The sequence below is a fragment of the Phalangium opilio genome, unplaced genomic scaffold, assembly GCF_054372755.1.
Source record: "Phalangium opilio isolate 3A_F unplaced genomic scaffold, DU_Popi_V2 ptg000390l_1, whole genome shotgun sequence".
NCBI classification, from domain to species: Eukaryota; Metazoa; Arthropoda; class Arachnida; order Opiliones; family Phalangiidae; genus Phalangium; species Phalangium opilio.
In genome coordinates this window covers 552,784-573,491 of record NW_028324234.1, presented here as the reverse complement: position 1 = coordinate 573,491, position 20,708 = coordinate 552,784, and the positions used below count along the sequence as shown (strand labels likewise).

At 37.2% G+C, this 20,708-nt stretch overlaps 1 protein-coding gene across 1 annotated transcript; it reads right to left on the bottom strand.

Annotated features, from left to right (window-relative positions):
- Positions 1-1,661: 1,661 nt before the first annotated feature.
- LOC149594144 (zinc transporter 6-A-like) lies at positions 1,662-20,508 on the bottom strand. Its single transcript, XM_089861502.1, has 9 exons — positions 20,094-20,508; positions 19,902-19,992; positions 16,412-16,454; positions 14,527-14,673; positions 13,324-13,359; positions 8,339-8,602; positions 5,839-6,058; positions 3,523-3,627; positions 1,662-1,865 (listed from the first exon to the last, which is right to left on the bottom strand). Exons 1-9 carry the CDS (start codon positions 20,145-20,147, stop codon positions 1,686-1,688), a joined length of 1,140 nt encoding a protein of 379 aa, XP_089717628.1. The 5' UTR covers positions 20,148-20,508; the 3' UTR covers positions 1,662-1,685.
- Between the last annotated feature and the right edge of the window lie 200 nt (positions 20,509-20,708).

Sequence of the window (20,708 nt, the reverse complement as noted above, 5' to 3'; positions counted from 1 at the left end):
TGGAAGAAAAACATGTTGTTTGACAACTTGATAAGGTGAAAAGAAATGACTGACAAAGTTTATTAAACTCATACGGATATCTTGTAGGAATTAAATTTCCGTGTAGGTGCTCAATACTCGATCTTCCCAAAAATCAACATGTAGTCATGGCCTAGAGTCCCCTAACCAAACTGACCTCATATGGAAACTTTTTTCTCCGAGATGAGACCTCTAGGCCTTAGTTTCAAATACTTGTGAAATTGCCTACAGGCTACTACACGTATTTGAAACGAAAGCCCAGAGGTCCGCGCACTCGAGCTAAAGAACAAGCGGATATTTTAAATCCTGAAGATCCTGAAGTTTGTGATATTATCAAGAAGTTATATCAGTATCTCAGAGAGAAGGTGCCTTTGTATTCGCGCGCCATAGTCCCAGTCCCCCTTTCAAAATACAAGGGGGGGGACGTAAAAGGAGGCGCCGGGCTATTCAGTCGGCAAATATGACTGTAATTTTCGTCACTAGCGTCGTCGCGCTGACGTGAGTTTTCAAGAACCAATGAGATGCTGGTTGTAATTAAGAGACGGGGATTGACTCCGGACCTACGTTTGGACTGGAGATAAAGCTGGAAATCTGGCGAATTTATACCTTCTCTCTGAGATACTAGATATAACTTCTTGATATTACAGAACCTCTCACGAACATACGGGATTTTATAGAAGCTCTCACGAAATTATATGTTTTTATAGAAGCTCTCACGAAATTATATGTTTTTATTGGACCTCTCACGAAAATATGATTTTATAGGACCTCTTGTGAAATTATTGGATTTAATAGAACCCTTCGTGAAATTATAGGATTTAATAGAATCCTTCGTGAAATTATAGGATTTTTAAGAACCTGTCGTGAAATTATACGATTTTAAAGACGCGTCGTGAAATTATACAATTTTAAAGACGCGTCGTGAAATTATAGGATTTTAAAGACGCGTCGTGAAATTATAGGATTTTATAGAACCTTTCATGAAACTATAGGATTTTATAGGACCTGTCGTGAAAATATGGGATTTTAAAGAAATTCTCAGTATAGGATTTTTCGTGGAAAATATAGAATTTTATAGGAAATCTCGTGAAAATATAGGATTTATAGGTCCTTTCGTGAGAAAATAGGATTTTATAGGACCTGTCATGAAATTATAGGATTTTATAGGACCTGTCATGAAAATATATAATTTTATAGGAACTCTCATGAAAATGTAGGATTTTATAGGCCCTTTCGTGGAAAATATAGAATTTTATAGTAACTCTCGTGAAAATGTAGAAATGTAGGATTCTCTCACGAAAATATAGGATTTTATAGGTCCTTTCACGAGAATATAGCATTTTACAGGACCTCTCACGAAAATATGGAATTTTATAGCGCTATTTCATGAAATAACAGGATTTTAAAGAACGTTTTATGGAATTATAGGATTTTATAGAAACTATAGGATATTATAGGATCGCTATTATGCTTATCGCCTCAACTTTAAAAACATAATTCATATAAAATTATACAAACCATTTTCCACGATGTTTGGAATGACCAACCTCCGAGGGGTCGGTCAGTCACAAAATCCTGTACCTTAATTTTAAAACTTTTATTGACCCCACTATATACACTCCAATAAATTATTCTAAGCCTACTTTATTAATAAATTAATTTATTTATTAATATTTAATTGTATAAGAAGAATAAGTAGGCTTAGGAACAGATAATTTCACATCATTCGAGTGTTCTGAAATCACCTTAGGTGTACTTTGATTGATTTCCCTTGAAGGGAACCGCAACGATGATTCTTGTAACAAACTGATCGTCGCCGAATTCCAAACCCACTCATCTTTAAACACCTACAATTACATAATTAAAATAATATCAAGTCTTTAATTAAAATAAAACGAAGATTTAATTTATTAAATTAAATTATATTATATTAAAAAGGGAAGTATCCTATCCACTTTAAAGGGAGGGTGAAGTAGAAAATCAAGTGATTTTTTATCGATTCTTCTACTAATTATAAGACCAGTCTGCATAGTCAAAAATTCAGGAAATACAGACTCCGAATGATTTTAAAATTCAATTAGGTTCAGATTTCAATGATAATTTTAAAGAAGGACCTCCGACCAATCGCGTAACGCCTTGCCTTTTTATTACCAAAATTCTCGTGGCACGCTCCATGTCTCGCGCCACGATTGTCACGTCGCGCGCAAATTTTATCAAATCTCGCGATACATTTCATTCAACACAGAACGTGCCACGAGAATTTTGTTAATGAAAAGGCAGGGCGTTACGCGATTGGTCGGCAGTCCTTCTTTAAAATTATCCTTAAAATCTGAACCTAATTTGAATTTTAAAATCATTCGGAAGTATTTCCTGAATGTTTCACTATGCAGACGGGTCTTATAATTAGTAGAAGAATCGATAAAAAATCACTTGATTTTCTACTTCACCCTCCCTTTATATTTAAAGGGAAGTTGACAAGTTTTGTAAATGATTGATTTTATTGAATTATTAAAGAATGTCTCTTAAAGGGAGAATTAAAACAATATTACGTCTTTAATTAAAATTCAATCAAAATTTAATTTATTAAATTAAATAGGAAAGTATCCTAGCCTTTAATTTTGACTACTTTAAAGGGAGGGTGAAAGGAAGAATCAAGTGATATTTTTATCGATACAGTGAAACATCCAGGAAATACAGTCTCCGAATGATTTTAATATTAAAATTAGTTAAATTAGATTTCATTGATAATTTGAAATAAGCCCCTCTGACCAATCGCGTAACGCCCTGCCTTCCTGTTAACAAAATTCTCGTGGCACGCAGACTCCGTGCCGAATGAAATCCATCACGAGATTTGATAAAATTTGCGCGCGATGTGAACTGCCAATCGTGGCGCGAGATGTAGAGCGTGCAACGCGAATTTTGTTAACAGGAAGGCAGGGCGTTGCGCGATTGGTCAGAGGGGCTTATTTCAAATTATCCTTAAAATCTGAACCTAACTTTTTTTTAATTTTAAAATCATTCGGAGACTGTATTCCCTGAATGTTTCACCATGGATAAAGAATGCGCGTGAGGAAATACTAGGCCTTAATTTCAAATACGTTTGAAATTGCCTACAACCTACTACACATATTTGAAACTAAGGTCCGTGCACTCGAGCTAAAAAACTCGCGGATATTTTAAATCCTGAAGTTTTTCGTCTCTTGTAAGCACGCACAAGGCTAGGTGACGTAGAGACCTAGGTTTTCACGTGCTGACAACCGATGTTGTAACGGAGTATATACAGAATAAGCTGTCGCTCGAGATAGGGAGTTGCCTATCCTGTAGCGTCGTGAAAACGAATTTCCTCACGCGCATTCTTTACCCATGGTTTTACCACCCGCGTCTTTCCCTCTTAATCACAAGTTTCTCAAAAAACGTATCTCGCAATCTCAAAATTCTACTCTACTATCCCTTTAATAATAATAATAATAATAATAATAATAATAGTACAATCAGTTTACTAACCTGAATTGTTAAATTTGAAACGAGATTGGACAATCGGTCCACAAGATGTGCTAGAACAAGTTGTTCATTGGCGTCTCTTCCTATTCGAACGTGAATCGAACCAGTCTAAAGATAGAAAAGAAACCAAAATAAACCTCTCCGAGTCGAGACGCAATTAATTGGTTTTTCTTAAATAATTAAATAAATAAATATAGTAGATATTAATTATTTTAATCGCCAGTGATTTACTTTAATTCTGGTTAAATTGTTTTAATAAATGTTATTCCTAAAATCATTTTAAACATAGCTATTGTTGACGTTTGAATTTCAGCGTATGCCTCTTCAACAGCTCTTGGATATTTAAGCTATATAAGCCAGTATTAGGCTCAACTATTGGCGAGTATTACCAGGCCCAACTATTGGCGAGTATTGCCAGGCCCAACTATTGGCGAGTATTGCCAGGCCCAACTATTGGCGCGAGTATTACTAGGCCCAACTATTGGCGCGAGTATTACTAGGCCCAACTATTGGCGCGAGTATTACTAGGCCCAACTATTGGCGCGAGTATTACTAGGCCCAACTATTGGCGCGAGTATTACTAGGCCCAACTATTGGCGCGAGTATTACTAGGCCCAACTATTGGCGCGAGTATTACCAGCCTCAACTATTGGCTCGAGTATTACTAGGCCCAACTATTGGCACGAGTATTACTAGGCCCAACTATTGGCGCGAGTATTACTAGGCCCAACTATTGGCGCGAGTATTACTAGGCCCAACTATTGGCGCGAGTATTGCCAGGCCCAACTATTGGCGCGAGTATTACTAGGCCCAACTATTGGCGCGAGTATTACTAGGCCCAACTATTGGCGCGAGTATTACTAGGCCCAACTATTGGCGCGAGTATTACTAGGCCCAACTATTGGCGCGAGTATTACTAGGCCCAACTATTGGCGCGAGTATTACTAGGCCCAACTATTGGCGCGAGTATTACTAGGCCCAACTATTGGCGCGAGTATTACTAGGCCCAACTATTGGCGCGAGTATTGCCAGGCCCAACTATTGGCGCGAGTATTACTAGGCCCAACTATTGGCGCGAGTATTACTAGGCCCAACTATTGGCGCGAGTATTACTAGGCCCAACTATTGGCGCGAGTATTACTAGGCCCAACTATTGGCACGAGTATTACTAGGCCCAACTATTGGCGCGAGTATTACTAGGCCCAACTATTGGCGCGAGTATTACTAGGCCCAACTATTGGCGCGAGTATTACCAGCCTCAACTATTGGCTCGAGTATTACCAGCCTCAACTATTGGCTCGAGTATTACCAGCCTCAACTATTGGCTCGAGTATTACCAGCCTCAACTATTCGCGACTATTAGCCTCAACTATAGACCTTTTCACCGGTAGAGCGGGGGTGAAAAGGGGGAAAAATTTCGAGAGGTGAGCATGCGTAGAAAGAATGTTTGGGGGCAGTGCCGTATTTTGTAACCATTCCTTTTGCCTTATTTGCTACGCATTTGAGTTTATTTTTATAAAACAGTGTTGTATTACTTGTTGTAAAAGTATTAATTGAACTTCCGAGGTGAAATTTTATCAAATTCAATTGATAGACGTAAAATTAGGGCATTTAATGAAATTCTACTCACAAAATTGGGCGCCGGGCTTACGGGCATATATACACAGCGCTTTCGGCACGGCATCGGCGGACATCGCCGTCTATTCGCCGATGAAGCAATGATCCCGTATCGTCGCCAAGGCTTAGTGAGTTATAGCGGCCTACTAATATCTTTGCACCGTTTCCATTAGAACTTAAACACTTTGTTTCTTAACATGGTTTTAATTGTACTATCTCGGTTTTAAATACTAGGCATTTTATTTTAATATTAAATTTCAAAAGGTCTCCCATACGTCCATCGTAGTTTAGTTTACACGTTTAACTCCATAGAAGCGCTATAACACATGCCCCCAAACATTGCAACTTCTCATGCGCGGCCCTTAATGTGAACAGGTCTATTGGCGAGTATTACCAGCCTCAACTATTCGCGAGTATTAGCCTCAACTATTCGCGAGTATTAGCCTCAACTATTCGCGAACACTAGGCCTAACTATTCGCGATTAACAGGGTAGCAAAAGATTGACCAAGGCCTAACTATTCGTTATTCAATTCGATATTTGATAAGGAAATACTTTGATTTTCGGAAACGGGTTCAAAACCCAAAAAGAGGTATTGGCACACCCCTAATATTCTCTATGTACCAACTGGAAGGTGAAATAAGAGGAGTAGAACTTTCAGTCCAGCTTTCTACTCCTCATCTTTACATCCTCCTGAACTTACCAATTTCCCGAATGTCTCCGTCCAAAATTTTTCATGTCGAAATTCCAAAACGCCATCAAGGGTCGAGGCCTCTCTTAAGCATTTATCTAGCTGTCCAATGACGTGCGATGGCGTCGTCTGCAACAGTACTTTCCCACTGAATACACTCATTGGAAATACTGTTATGGCAACCATCAAAACAATCACCAGACCAGCTAGGGTATCCGCCACTAAGTAATTGCTAATTAACCAATTATAATTAAAGGGAGAATGAAATGTGATGTCAAGATATGATCGTATTGTCTTTCAGTACATTAAAGCAAAAATAAATAGGGGAAAGTGTCGGACTCTCTCCTTCGTCTGTGACATGCATTTGGAGGGGTGAATGCATACTCGCGAAATCTGTTTCATCCCCCTCGCCCATTCACCACGTACCTAAGACAATTTGTGATATTGCGCGTGAAGAAATAGTGCGGTTTTATTTTACATTAGCTGCTTTTGACATAGGCTAACCGTGGCCACTGCACTTTATCGCCACAATTTAATTTGATGATGTACATGATTGTATTAATTTAGTTTGTTAATATAGATGTTATTTACCAATTCGGGGTAGGATCGCCAGCTGAAAAAGCCAGCTCCTAATCCCTTAGACTAAGCCAGGGTACCGAGAACGAAATGCTCTTGCCCCTAGCGAAGTCTCCTCCGTACGGGAGCTCTCCGCGTACCGTCGCGTTCACGGGTGGAACATCTCCGTCCGTCCAAGGCTTAGTTTCCTACGGCCTATTGTCATTGTATATTTTCCGCTTATCGTTAATAAAATTGTAAAGTTAAAGTTAGAAACTCCGTCTCGGTACTAATTCGTACGTAACAATATTGATGTTATTTACTAATAGAAAAACGTTTTAGCTTATAATGACAACCCAGGGCCCAAGTTTAAACGAAATTCTAAAGGATTTTAACGATGAGTATTTTTGAATTAAATGATGATTCAAGAACATCTGGGGCATTTTTAATTTAATTTCGGCGTGCTAGCGATTTAAACAAACTTTAACCTCGTTCAAACGCGAAAAAATCACTAAAGAAAATAGAACAGAGCGCGCAGGTTGTGACTCTTCCTTGAGATACGCCTATGCCAAATTCTCCCGTTTGGTGGCGTACGAGCGTTATTTTCGGGAAGAATGACATCATCAACTACAAATCTGATTGGTTGATACCATTTCGCGCGCTCGAGCGTCTCGAAATGCATGTCAAGCTAAGGTAAAGGCAGGAAAATTTGGCAGTCCGACACTTTCCCCTATTTATTTTTGATTAAAGGGAGGGTGAAATGGAAAATGAAGTGATTTTTTTATCGACTCTTCTACATATTATAAGACCATTCAGGAAAAACAATCTCCGAATGATTTTATAATTAAAATTTCATTGATAATTTGAAATAAGGTCCTCTGACCAATCGCGTAACGCCCCGCCTTCTTGTTAACAAAATTCCCGCGGCACACATCATGTCGCGTGAAGTCAAGCACGAGATTTGATAATTGTGCCTTGAGATATAGAGTGTCACAATGTGCCACAGGAATTTTGCTAACAGGAAGGCAGGTCACAGGGTTCATACAACTTTTGGAAAACAAATTTCCCTGGGTTTTCCAGGTTTTTCCCGTATATGGAGTATCCTACGGAGCAAATGTTAACGAAGGATGGGGGGGGGCAAATAATCAAAGGGCATCCCCGTACCTCTAATACAACCAGAGTTATGAGCCTCCAAAGTATAGTGTAATGTTAATCCTATCATCCTATGGAGGGTATGTTCATGATCATTTTGCTTAATTACTCGGCCCCTGTTTGTCGTAGTTTTTAGTATGGTTGGATGGAGGGCAAATAGGACTATAACATACTCAAAGGACATCCCCGTATCTCTAATATAACAAGAGTTATGAGCCTCCAAAGTATAGTGTAATGTTAATCCTATGGAGGGTATATTTACGGACATTTTGCTTAATTCCTCGGCCCCTGTTTGTCGCAACCCTAAGTTTTTAGTATGGTTGGATGGGGGACTAATTGGACTATAACATACTCAAAGGACATCCCCGTATCTCTAGTAGAACCAGAGTTATGAGCCTCCAAAATATAGTGTAATGTTAATCCTATGGAGGGGATGTTCACGAACATTTTGCTTAATTACTCGGTCCCTGTTCGTCGCAAATTTCCCTGATTTCCCTGAATTTTACTAAAAATTCTAAATTTCCCTGAGTTTTCCCTGAGGTTTTTGTCAACTATTTATTTCCCTGATTTTTCCAGGTTTTCCCTGTTTTCCAGGTTTGTATGAACCCTGCAGGATGTTGTTACGCCATTGGTCGGAGAGGCTTATTATTATCCATAAAATCTGAACCTAATTTTAATTTTAAAACCATTCGGAGACTGTATTTCCTGTATGTTTCACTACGCTAATTGGTCTTATAATTAGTAGAATAAACGATAAATTTTGAATTTCACCCTCCCTTTAAAAAGTAGAATATACCATACTCACAAATGTTCAATAAGAAAGCCCGTCAGCCACAAAACGGCGGCTCCCGCCCATCCGAGAAGCAGAAAAGGGTTAACACGTGGCAATAAAATAGTCCCTAAGCCAGGTATAACTCCGCACAATGAATGACTTAAATCCGCCATATGTTCTTGAAGCCAACTGGAACTACAAGCCGCGGCTACCGACGACAAGGCTCGGTTTTCAACACCATACGTCACTACCAAGTGTAACGCGAATGTAAGAACCACTCCCGGCAAATATCGGCCACTGGAAATTCAGTATAATCAAAAGTATATAGTTGTAGATACAAAAAGTATAATGCACTTCGTTAATAGAAACTTGTAGGGGCTGTGTAATATAGGTAATAAATTTCAAAATTATTATAGGATTTTTGACGTATTTTGACAAAAATTAAGGATATAGGATTTTATAGGAATTATAGGACCTCTCGGGGACCCTATTTTAACCGATGGGTTTGCTTAAAATTCGCGCAAATTTCAAAATTATAGGATTTTTGACAAATTTTGACAAATTTTGCCAAAAATATAGGTTTTAATAGGATTTTTGAGGAATTTTGCCAAAAATATAGGATTTCATAGGAATTATAGAACCTCTGGGGACCTATTTTAACCGAGGGGTTCCATAAAACTCCCGCAAATTTCAAAATTATAGGATTTCATAGGATTTTTGACGAATTTTGCAAAAAATATAGGATTTCATAGGAATTATAGAACCTCTGGGGCCCTATTTTAACCGAGGGGTTCCATAAAACTCCCGCAAATTTCAAAATTATAGGATTTAATAGGATTTTTGACGAATTTTGCCAAAAATATAGGATTTCATAGGATTTTTGACGAATTTTGCCAAAAATATAGGATTTCATAGGATTTTTGACGAATTTTGCCAAAAATATAGGATTTCATAGGATTGTTGACGAATTTTGCCAAAAATATAGGATTTCATAGGATTGTTGACGAATTTTGCCAAAAATATAGGATTTCATAGGATTTTTGACGAATTTTGCCAAAAAATATAGGATTTCATAGGATTTTTGACGAATTTTGCCAAAAATATAGGATTTCATAGGATTTTTGACGAATTTTGCCAAAAATATAGGATTTCATAGGATTTTTGACGAATTTTGCCAAAAATATAGGATTTCATAGGATTTTTGACGAATTTTGCCAAAAATATAGGATTTCATAGGATTTTTGACGAATTTTGCCAAAAATATAGGATTTCATAGGATTTTTGACGAATTTTGCCAAAAATATAGGATTTCATAGGATTTTTGACGAATTTTGCCAAAAATGTAGGATTTCATAGGATTTTTGACGAATTTTGCCTAAAATATAGAATTTCATAGGATTTTTGACGAATTTTGCCAAAAATATAGGATTTCATAGGATTTTTGACGAATTTTGCCAAAAATATAGGATTTCATAGGAATTATAGAACCTCTGGGGCCCTATTTTAACCGAGGGGTTCCATAAAACTCCCGCAAATTTCAAAATTATAGGATTTCATAGGATTTTTGACGAATTTTGCCAAAAATATAGGATTTCATAGGATTTTTGACGAATTTTGCCAAAAATATAGGATTTCATAGGATTTTTGACGAATTTTGCCAAAAATATAGGATTTCATAGGATTTTTGACGAATTTTGCCAAAAATATAGGATTTCATAGGATTTTTGACGAATTTTGCCAAAAATATAGGATTTCATAGGATTTTTGACGAATTTTGCCAAAAATATAGGATTTCATAGGATTTTTGACGAATTTTGCGAAAAATATAGGATTTCATAGGAATTATAGAACCTCTGGGGCCCTATTTTAACCGAGGGGTTCCATAAAACTCCCGCAAATTTCAAAATTATAGGATTTAATAGGATTTTTGACGAATTTTGCCAAAAATATAGGATTTCATAGGATTTTTGACGAATTTTGCGAAAAATATAGGATTTCATAGGAATTATAGAACCTCTGGGGCCCTATTTTAACCGAGGGGTTCCATAAAACTCCCGCAAATTTCAAAATTATAGGATTTAATAGGATTTTTGACGAATTTTGCCAAAAATATAGGATTTCATAGGATTTTTGACGAATTTTGCCAAAAATGTAGGATTTCATAGGATTTTTGACGAATTTTGCCTAAAATATAGAATTTCATAGGATTTTTGACGAATTTTGCCAAAAATATAGGATTTCATAGGATTTTTGACGAATTTTGCCAAAAATATAGGATTTCATAGGAATTATAGAACCTCTGGGGCCCTATTTTAACCGAGGGGTTCCATAAAACTCCCGCAAATTTCAAAATTATAGGATTTCATAGGATTTTTGACGAATTTTGCCAAAAATATAGGATTTCATAGGATTTTTGACGAATTTTGCCAAAAATATAGGATTTCATAGGATTTTTGACGAATTTTGCCAAAAATATAGGATTTCATAGGATTTTTGACGAATTTTGCCAAAAATATAGGATTTCATAGGATTTTTGACGAATTTTGCGAAAAATATAGGATTTCATAGGAATTATAGAACCTCTGGGGCCCTATTTTAACCGAGGGGTTCCATAAAACTCCCGCAAATTTCAAAATTATAGGATTTCATAGGATTTTTGACGAATTTTGCCAAAAATATAGGATTTCATAGGATTTTTGACGAATTTTGCCAAAAATATAGGATTTCATAGGATTTTTGACGAATTTTGCCAAAAATATAGGATTTCATAGGATTTTTGACGAATTTTGCCAAAAATATAGGATTTCATAGGATTTTTGACGAATTTTGCCACAAATATAGGATTTCATAGGATTGTTGACGAATTTTGCGAAAAATATAGGATTTCATAGGAATTATAGAACCTCTGGGGCCCTATTTTAACCGAGGGGTTCCATAAAACTCCCGCAAATTTCAAAATTATAGGATTTCATAGGATTTTTGACGAATTTTGCCAAAAATATAGGATTTCATAGGATTTTTGACGAATTTTGCCAAAAATATAGGATTTCATAGGATTTTTGACGAATTTTGCCAAAAATATAGGATTTCATAGGATTTTTGACGAATTTTGCCAAAATTATAGGATTTAATAGGATTTTTGACGAATTTTGCCAAAAATATAGGATTTCATAGGATTTTTGACGAATTTTGCGAAAAATATAGGATTTCATAGGAATTATAGAACCTCTGGGGCCCTATTTTAACCGAGGGGTTCCATAAAACTCCCGCAAATTTCAAAATTATAGGATTTAATAGGATTTTTGACGAATTTTGCCAAAAATATAGGATTTCATAGGATTTTTGACGAATTTTGCCAAAAATATAGGATTTCATAGGATTTTTGACGAATTTTGCCACAAATATAGGATTTCATAGGATTGTTGACGAATTTTGCCAAAAATATAGGATTTCATAGGATTTTTGACGAATTTTGCCAAAAATATAGGATTTCATAGGATTTTTGACGAATTTTGCCAAAAATATAGGATTTCATAGGATTTTTGACGAATTTTGCCAAAAATATAGGATTTCATAGGATTTTTGACGAATTTTGCCAAAAATATAGGATTTCATAGGATTTTTGACGAATTTTGCCAAAAATGTAGGATTTCATAGGATTTTTGACGAATTTTGCCAAAAATGTAGGATTTCATAGGATTTTTGACGAATTTTGCCTAAAATATAGAATTTCATAGGATTTTTGACGAATTTTGCCTAAAATATAGAATTTCATAGGATTTTTGACGAATTTTGCCAAAAATATAGGATTTCATAGGATTTTTGACGAATTTTGCCAAAAATATAGGATTTCATAGGAATTATAGAACCTCTGGGGCCCTATTTTAACCGAGGGGTTCCATAAAACTCCCGCAAATTTCAAAATTATAGGATTTTATAGGATTTTTGACGAATTTTGCCAAAAATATAGGATTTCATAGGATTTTTGACGAATTTTGCCAAAAATATAGGATTTCATAGGATTTTTGACGAATTTTGCCAAAAATATAGGATTTCATAGGATTTTTGACGAATTTTGCCAAAAATATAGGATTTCATAGGATTTTTGACGAATTTTGCCAAAAATATAGGATTTCATAGGATTTTTGACGAATTTTGCCAAAAATATAGGATTTCATAGGATTTTTGACGAATTTTGCCAAAAATATAGGATTTCATAGGATTTTTGACGAATTTTGCGAAAAATATAGGATTTCATAGGAATTATAGAACCTCTGGGGCCCTATTTTAACCGAGGGGTTCCATAAAACTCCCGCAAATTTCAAAATTATAGGATTTAATAGGATTTTTGACGAATTTTGCCAAAAATATAGGATTTCATAGGATTGTTGACCAATTTTGCCAAAAATATAGGATTTCATAGGATTTTTGACGAATTTTGCCAAAAATATAGGATTTCATAGGATTTTTGACGAATTTTGCCAAAAATATAGGATTTCATAGGATTTTTGACGAATTTTGCCAAAAATGTAGGATTTCATAGGATTTTTGACGAATTTTGCCTAAAATGTAGGATTTCATAGGATTTTTGACGAATTTTGCCTAAAATATAGAATTTCATAGGATTTTTGACGAATTTTGCCAAAAATATAGGATTTCATAGGATTTTTGACGAATTTTGCCAAAAATATAGGATTTTATAGGCCAATTTTAAAAATATAGGATTTTATAGGCCAATTTTAAAAATATAGGATTTTATAGGCCAATTTGAAAAATATAGGATTTTATAGGCCAATTTGAAAAATATAGGATTTTATAGGCCAATATGAAAAATATAGGATTTTATAGGCCAATTTGAAAAATATAGGATTTTATAGGCCAATTTGAAAAATATAGGATTTTATAGGCCAGTTTTAAAAATATAGGATTTTATAGGCCAGTTTTAAAAATATAGGATTTTATAGGAATTATAGGAAGTGTAGAATAGAATATAAAGTCCCCAAAAGTTGATTACTTACGTGTGAATTTCTGGCTGTTGAATGAAACGCTCGATGCTGGAATTAAACACGTTTCGTTATGTACGCGTCACCAACTAAATTAGGGCAGTGTTTCCCAAAGTTTAAAATTAAATTTGCGATTGCGATGCCATTATCCAAGAGACAGTCAGCCAATAACCTTTCGTAGGTCAATAATAGACTTAAAACGACACGTTTTTATATAATAATTAATAATATAAAGGGTTGTAGCAAAAGTATATAGATATAAAAACAAAAAGTACACTTCATTAACCATTCCCCTAGCTTCTTTTGGTTAACTGTAGACGACATGTAAACTGAAATAAGCAAAATATCTACCCTCATAAATTAACCACCTACAGGAATTAACCAATCAGGGAAGAGCTTTTTGGCGGAAATAGGGATTTTTTAAAACTGGACATTGGGCCAAGGACCCCCCTGTTCTGAAATAAATAAACTGGTCCAGGACCATTGACCAGGGCGCGTCGTCTGCTAAACTAAAGAAGTGGATGATTAAAATAGTTGAGATAATGTCCGGACTCTGGCTACCCTTGAATTTTCTTAGTGGTCCCGTGGACCACTGACCCCCCTCCGATTTAATTTGGAAAGTTTTTAATAAATTAAGTGGCCATAGGGCCAGTAGACCCACATGAATTGAATTTTTAAACTGGTCCAGCTAATTATTCCAGGGCCCCCGCCTTATTTCTCAGCCTGTTCTTGACGTCATAGGTTTATAGAACGTAGTAAATAACATGATGCTGGCGATCAAAAATTCAAAACGTTCATTTTTGGTACTACTTTATGAGCCTTGGCGGCTTGTTCCCTGTGGCACGCAGTGTGAAAGTAATCATACGCGGCAGAGGGGAAGGGGGTCAACACTATTTTGGCTAGGATAAAGGAGTTAGGGCTACTCATATTACACATCGCCTGCAAGTTTCAATTGAACAAAGTGTAGGATACTTTTTGCTTTTATATCTATATACTTTTGATACAATTTACGTTTTTGACTCAAAATAGATCAAAGTTGATCTATAAATCAGTGAAAAAGCATTTAAACGAAGTGCAGGATACTTTTTGCTTTTATATCTATATACTTTTGATACTATTTACGTTTTTGACTAAAAATTTATCAAATTTGATCTATAAATCAGGGAAAAAGCATTTTAACATTTGGGAAACACTGGTTGAATGTTTTAAAAGACTGACCATTCCTTAAGAATGATCATAGAACAGAACTGAATCAATATAGTGGAAGCAAATACAGCCAGAACTCCAAATTGTTCATAGCCAAATGTAAATGAGGCATCTGGACGTTTATGTTCAAACCATATGTTAAGAAGTGATGTTAGAATGCTAAAAATTAGATCACGTGTTGTTTTAAAAATTTCTTACAAATTATTCATGGAATTGGCAAGACTGCCAACAAAGAGAATTTATAATAGGGAGTGAAGCTCTTGCCCTTGACAGTGCTAAATACTATGTAGCTCGAACAAGTAGGCTGCGACGCTAAAACTGGCCAGGTAAATTTCCGGTCACATGACTCCTTTAATTTTAAAGTTAGCCCTCAATCACTGTTGGTTGTACAATTACCCAATAAGGGTTCGCGATTTCGAGTGCGACTGGCGCCATTTGGAGTCATTTTAAGTCAGACGTTTCCCTTTCCCCAAAAAGGTAGTGTCCATCTCCCCTAGACCCTCCCGCAACATTCTGGACCCACCCTAGAGGGAGGGGCCACAAAAAATAGCACCGGAAATAGACCTGGCCAGTTTTGTTGATCACGTGATTTTTGAGCTACATAATTTTCCTCAGTTTCCACTCCCTATGATAAATTCTCTCTGCTGCCAATAGCGCTATCTCAGTTGTGACGTCAGTGACTTAGTTATGCCAGTGGGCGGCCATGCTTGGTACCGCTTTGGTTCTATGGGCAAATAACATGGCTGACGTCACACTAAGGCTTCTGAGATAGCTCTGTCTAAGGTTTTATAAAATACGATAAGCTTATAGAGAAAATATTGCCCTCGACATCAAAAGGCGGCTATTTCCTTAAAGCATAACCTAATCGATCACGTTGACTGATCGAGTAACAAGCGTGAGCGAGTGGGCCACGCATATTTCCGGTTAGCAGATCGTCTGCTTTTCGCGACCCTGCGAAGTTACTCCACCCTTTGACTATAGAGCTATTTCAGAGGGGTAATGGCTACGTCACCAATGCTATTTGCCCATAGAGAAAACCCTCACAAAATGTCCGCCCTACACTCAAAGGCAGGTCCAATTTTCGTAGCAGACGAAATTTTTCCCCCACTGAAATGGCTCTATGGGAGTATCTAGTTGCGTTTGATGATTAAACCATAGCCCCCTCGATCAAGCACTCCACGACGCAAGCTGCTCGTAGTGGAGCTGATGGTTAAACCAGAGCCCACTCGATCAGGCGCTCCACGACGAGCAGCTTTAAGCCAGAGCCCACTCGATCAGGCGCTCCACGACGAGCAGCTTTAAACCAGAGCCCACTCGATCAGGCGCTCCACGACGAGGAGCTTTAAACGAGAGCCCACTCGATCAGGCGCTCCACGACGAGGAGCTTTAAACGAGAGCCCACTCGATCAGGCGCTCCACGACGAGGAGCTTTAAACGAGAGCCCACTCGATCACGTGCTCCACGACGAGCAGCTTTAAACTAGAGCCCACTCGATCAGGCGCTCCACGACGAGCGGCTTTAAACCAGAGCCCACTCGATCAGGCGCTCCACGACGAGCGGCTTTAAACCAGAGCCCACTCGATTAGGCGCTCCACGACGAGCAGCTTTAAATCAGAGCCCACTCGATCAGGCGCTCCACGACGAGCAGCTTTAAACCAGAGCCCACTCAATCACGCGCTCCGCGACGAGCTTTAAACCAGAGCCCACTCGATCACGCGCTTCACGACGAGCAGCTATAAAACAGAGCCCACTCGATCACGCGCTCCGCGACGCAAGCTGCTCGTCGTTGAGCTGATGTCTGATGATTAAACCAGAGCCCACTCGGTCAAGCGCTCCACGACGATCGAGTGGGCTATGATTAAATCCTGCTACACCAAAAATATTTCAAACCACTTACTTTAGACCATCCAATATTGTTAGCAAATAATACGCAGAAAGACCTAAAATATTAAACTGAAATCGTTATCTTAAATTATGATTATTTAAAGGGAAAGGACAGCTAACGTAACATTATATCTTAAAGGGAGGGTGAAGTGGAAAATCAAGTGATTTTTTTATCGATTCTTCTACTAATTATAAGACCAGTCTGCCTGCTTAGTAAAACATCCAGGAAATACAGTTTTTAAAATTAAAATTAGGTTCAGATTTTATGGATTATTTGAAACGTAGCCTACGTTAATCAAGGCCCGCGCATAGCCTTCTGGCTATGGGCGGCATTGAAAGGACGCGCCAGCTTGTTTTTTGCGCTTGATTCTCGAAAGGGGCGCTTTTAGATAGTAAATGTTAAGGGATCTTCCATTTATTTGAATTTGTAGAGCGGGAAGATTAGAGGGATCATGCATAAAATTGATTTGACTAAAATATTTTTTATATAAGGAAACGCATGCATTTCTTGTATATCATTATAATTATTATTATTAGAAAGATAAAATTTATAATAATTATTATTATAAAGATAAAATTTATAATAACGTATGCTCCGATTGAAATTTTTATTTTAATGTTGGAGTCGCAAATATTCATTATATATTATTATAATTAGAAAGATATTATAGAAAGATAAATATTATAATTATAGTTAGAAAGATAAATATTATAATTATAGTTAGAAAGATCAATTTTATATTTATAGTTAGAAAGATAAATTTTATAATTCTTATTGGAAAGATAAATTTTATAATTCTTATTGGAAAGATAAATTTTATAATTCTTATTGGAAAGATAAATTTTATAATTCTTATTGGAAAGATAAATTTTATAAGTCTTATTGTAAAGATAAAATTTATAATTCTTATTGGAAAGATCCAGCGGCTCCAACCCAGCACTTATGCTTCTGCTCTCTCTCTCTCTCGGCTCTCTGCACCATACGAAACGGGATTTGGATTGCGACACGCGTTGCAATCGCCCGCGAAAACCAATTTTAAATTTAAAACCGTACTCTTAAGAGCGCACCAAGCGGAGACACGCGGCGAACCAAAATGCCAAAAAAAAAATCCTGGAAAGCCAGTATGCGCGGGCCTTTATTAACGTAGGCTCCGTTTGAAATGATGAGATCTGGCCAATCCCGCAACTCCCTGCCTTCTGGCCTAGTGTCCAGTTTAAAAAAAAACCTTATTTCCCACCCTGGTGAAGGGGAGTAACTGGAAGAAATTTGCCTGTGGTCTACTAAAAAGGTTCATAATCAGTCTGGGAAATAGCAGTGCACTTCCTCTGGTCCAAAACCAGTTTATTAATTGCTTGGACCAGTTTTTAATTCAAGTGGGGGTTACTGGTCCTCGGGACCAGTTTATTAATTCCAAATCTATAGGAGAACAAAGAATGGGACCACTCCGGAGACCAGTTTATTATTTCGGACACTAGGGGGTCACTGGTCCCAAGGACTAGTTTAAAAAATATCCTTATAGATAGTTTACAGGCATGCAGGATTCCTACCATTAACACAAGGAGACCAAGCGACTTAGAGCGTAAAATCGTCTGCTATTTTACACTCTAAGTCGCTTGGTCTCCTTGTGCAAATGGTATGAATCCTCCACGCCAGTAAACTTACTATTACCCAGTCACTGTAATACATACAATAGCAGACGACGGACGAATTTCTTCCCGTTGGGCTTGTAGCAGACAGCTACATTTAGGCCTGCGAATCGGTTACAGGCTTATATTGGGATTCATGGAATTGAGTAACGGCCCTAATTGTTTTAATTTAGCAGACGCCACTAAACCACTGGCATTATGGTGGATGGCGCTGTAGTAGTTGGTTATTTTTAAGACTAACTAAATGCTAATTATTTCGTTATAAGATTCTCATTTAATTTAACCATTTTTTTTTTAATAATTTTCCTGTTATTTTTAGAAAAAGGCTTAGAGCGTTGCCTACGTTAATCAAGGCCTGTGCGCGGTGGCTTCGAAGGGGGCGACTTTTAAGAAACGCGACTTCTTATTTTCTCCCTATTTTACTGCGAGATGGCGTTGTTAGCTGGACCGAAATACGGGAACGTCTATTGGGAATTAGATCCAAACGCCATCTATTGAGAGTTTCAAGAAACAAAAAAACGAAAAATTCGAATATGGAAAGCGCGGGAAATTCGAATATGAAAAGAGCGGGAAATTCAAATTAGGCTTAACTTTTCAAATAGCTTTACGTATTTCTGATCTCCTTTATACGTGTAATTATGTTCTTAAGTGAAATAAATAGTTTTTATGTAAAAGAAGTAGTGTTTTTAATGAAATGTTAGTGAAATAAGGCATTAAAGATGGTTAACAGTTGTTCTTATTTACAAAATGATTTGCTTACGAACAGAATAAGAGGACCTCCCCTTCAGATTAGGAAATAGTTTTACTTTGAACAAACATTCGCTTAAATCTCTTTAAATATCAGCTGTTACTGCAAAGCATCAGCACGCCCGTTGGCAAAAGTTATTTATCCAATTTTTTAGCTTTCAAAGTTCAGCGATAGATGGCGCACTAGGTATCTTCCCCCGGGAAAATCGCGTCGACTGCTAGCTGTCATCTCCGTATTTTCCCCGATTCAGTAGGGTATCTAGACCCGTATATATATCTATGGCAGTAACCTCAATTCTAAAACATTTCTATAAAATTATTTATCATATTTGGATTTAAAACTATAGCTTACCCATTAATCCACCTTATTCCCTTTCGCCGGAAGTTAGGCTTAGCTCGGGATTCATGGGGGTGATTGAGTAAAGGGAAGAAATTGGTCTGTCGTCCGCTACAGTACATATTTTTGGCTTTTGTAGCAGACGACAGACGAATTTCTTCCCTTTACTCAATCACCCCCATGAATCCCGAGCTAAGCCTAACTTCCGGCGAAAGGGAGTAAGGATTAAGGAAATTCGTCTGTCGTCCGCTACAGTACATATTTTTGGCTTTTGTAGCAGACGACAGACATTTCTTCCCGTAACTCACACCCATGAATCCCGAGCTAAACCTAACTTCCAGCAAAAGGGAGTAAGGAAATTCGTCTGTCGTCCGCTACAGTACATATTTTTGGCTTTTGTAGCAGACGACAGACGAATTTCTTCCCGTTACTCACCCCCATGAATTCCGAGCTAAGCCTAACTTCCGGCGAAAGGGAATAAGGTGGATTAGCCTGCCGATATTAGCTGCAGCTCCACGAGGCCCTCTCCCTAAGATCTGGAAAGATTCCGTTTGCAACACGCGAAAAAAAGATTTTCAAATTCCAAGCGCGAGAAAATGAGTATTTCAAATTCCAAGCGCGAAAAAATAAACATTTCAAATTATTTAGGTCCAGCTAATAGCGCCTCAGGTGAGAGAATTTGGCAACTTAAATTGCCAAAACGAAAAATAAAAATCGGCGCCGCGCACAGGCCTTGATTAACGTAGGCAACGCTTGAAAACTAAAAGCTTACCCAAGCTGTTAGTTGCCTGACACCACACCATCAATATGACAGCGCATATAATGTTGATTACCCCAATGTATACCGTTTTTAAGGGCTTTTTCTGTAATTGCGAAAATCAATTATTAATTAATTATTTAATTGAACAACTAGGTTGCATTTTAATCAAAAACAAGTGTTTGGTTAAATTAAGTAATATCTTACCCTATTCATTATCTTTCGTAGATTTTCACTATACGAGTCTTTTCTTGAATCCATTTTTTAGAACTATTAAAAAAGATGAACTGCCGAGACTAAACTACTGTTTACACTGTTCTGTTGACTCAGTTGACAGCATGATAAAAATCATAGAATAGTTTCATGACAAGTACCGCGTTGGAACTTGGACACCGGAGAAAATTGTCGTCTGCTAGGTCATAGGCTCATAGCCCACTCGATCACGAGCTCCACGAAATAAGCTGCTGCTCGCGCGTAATCGAGAGGGTTAAGCCAAAGCCCCTTGGATTACGATAGCTAACTCGATCACGCGATAGGCTGAGAAACAAGTAAACATGGTTTGTTTTTAAGGGATCTACAGCCAAGAGCTACACCTGGTACGCAAAGCCTCAAGACCACAAGCACCATTGAAAAAAAAATAAAAATCCTGATGTGTATAATCACAGACCACTCGATCACGCTTAGCTAAGGAAATATGCTGGCATGGCATCAGACTTATAAATACTGATAATTTTCACGGAGCACGGAGCACCCCCATCCTTAATGCACAATTTTTGGGTACCCTAGGCTGCCTTGTGAGCCAGGTGTTGATTCAAAAGCATC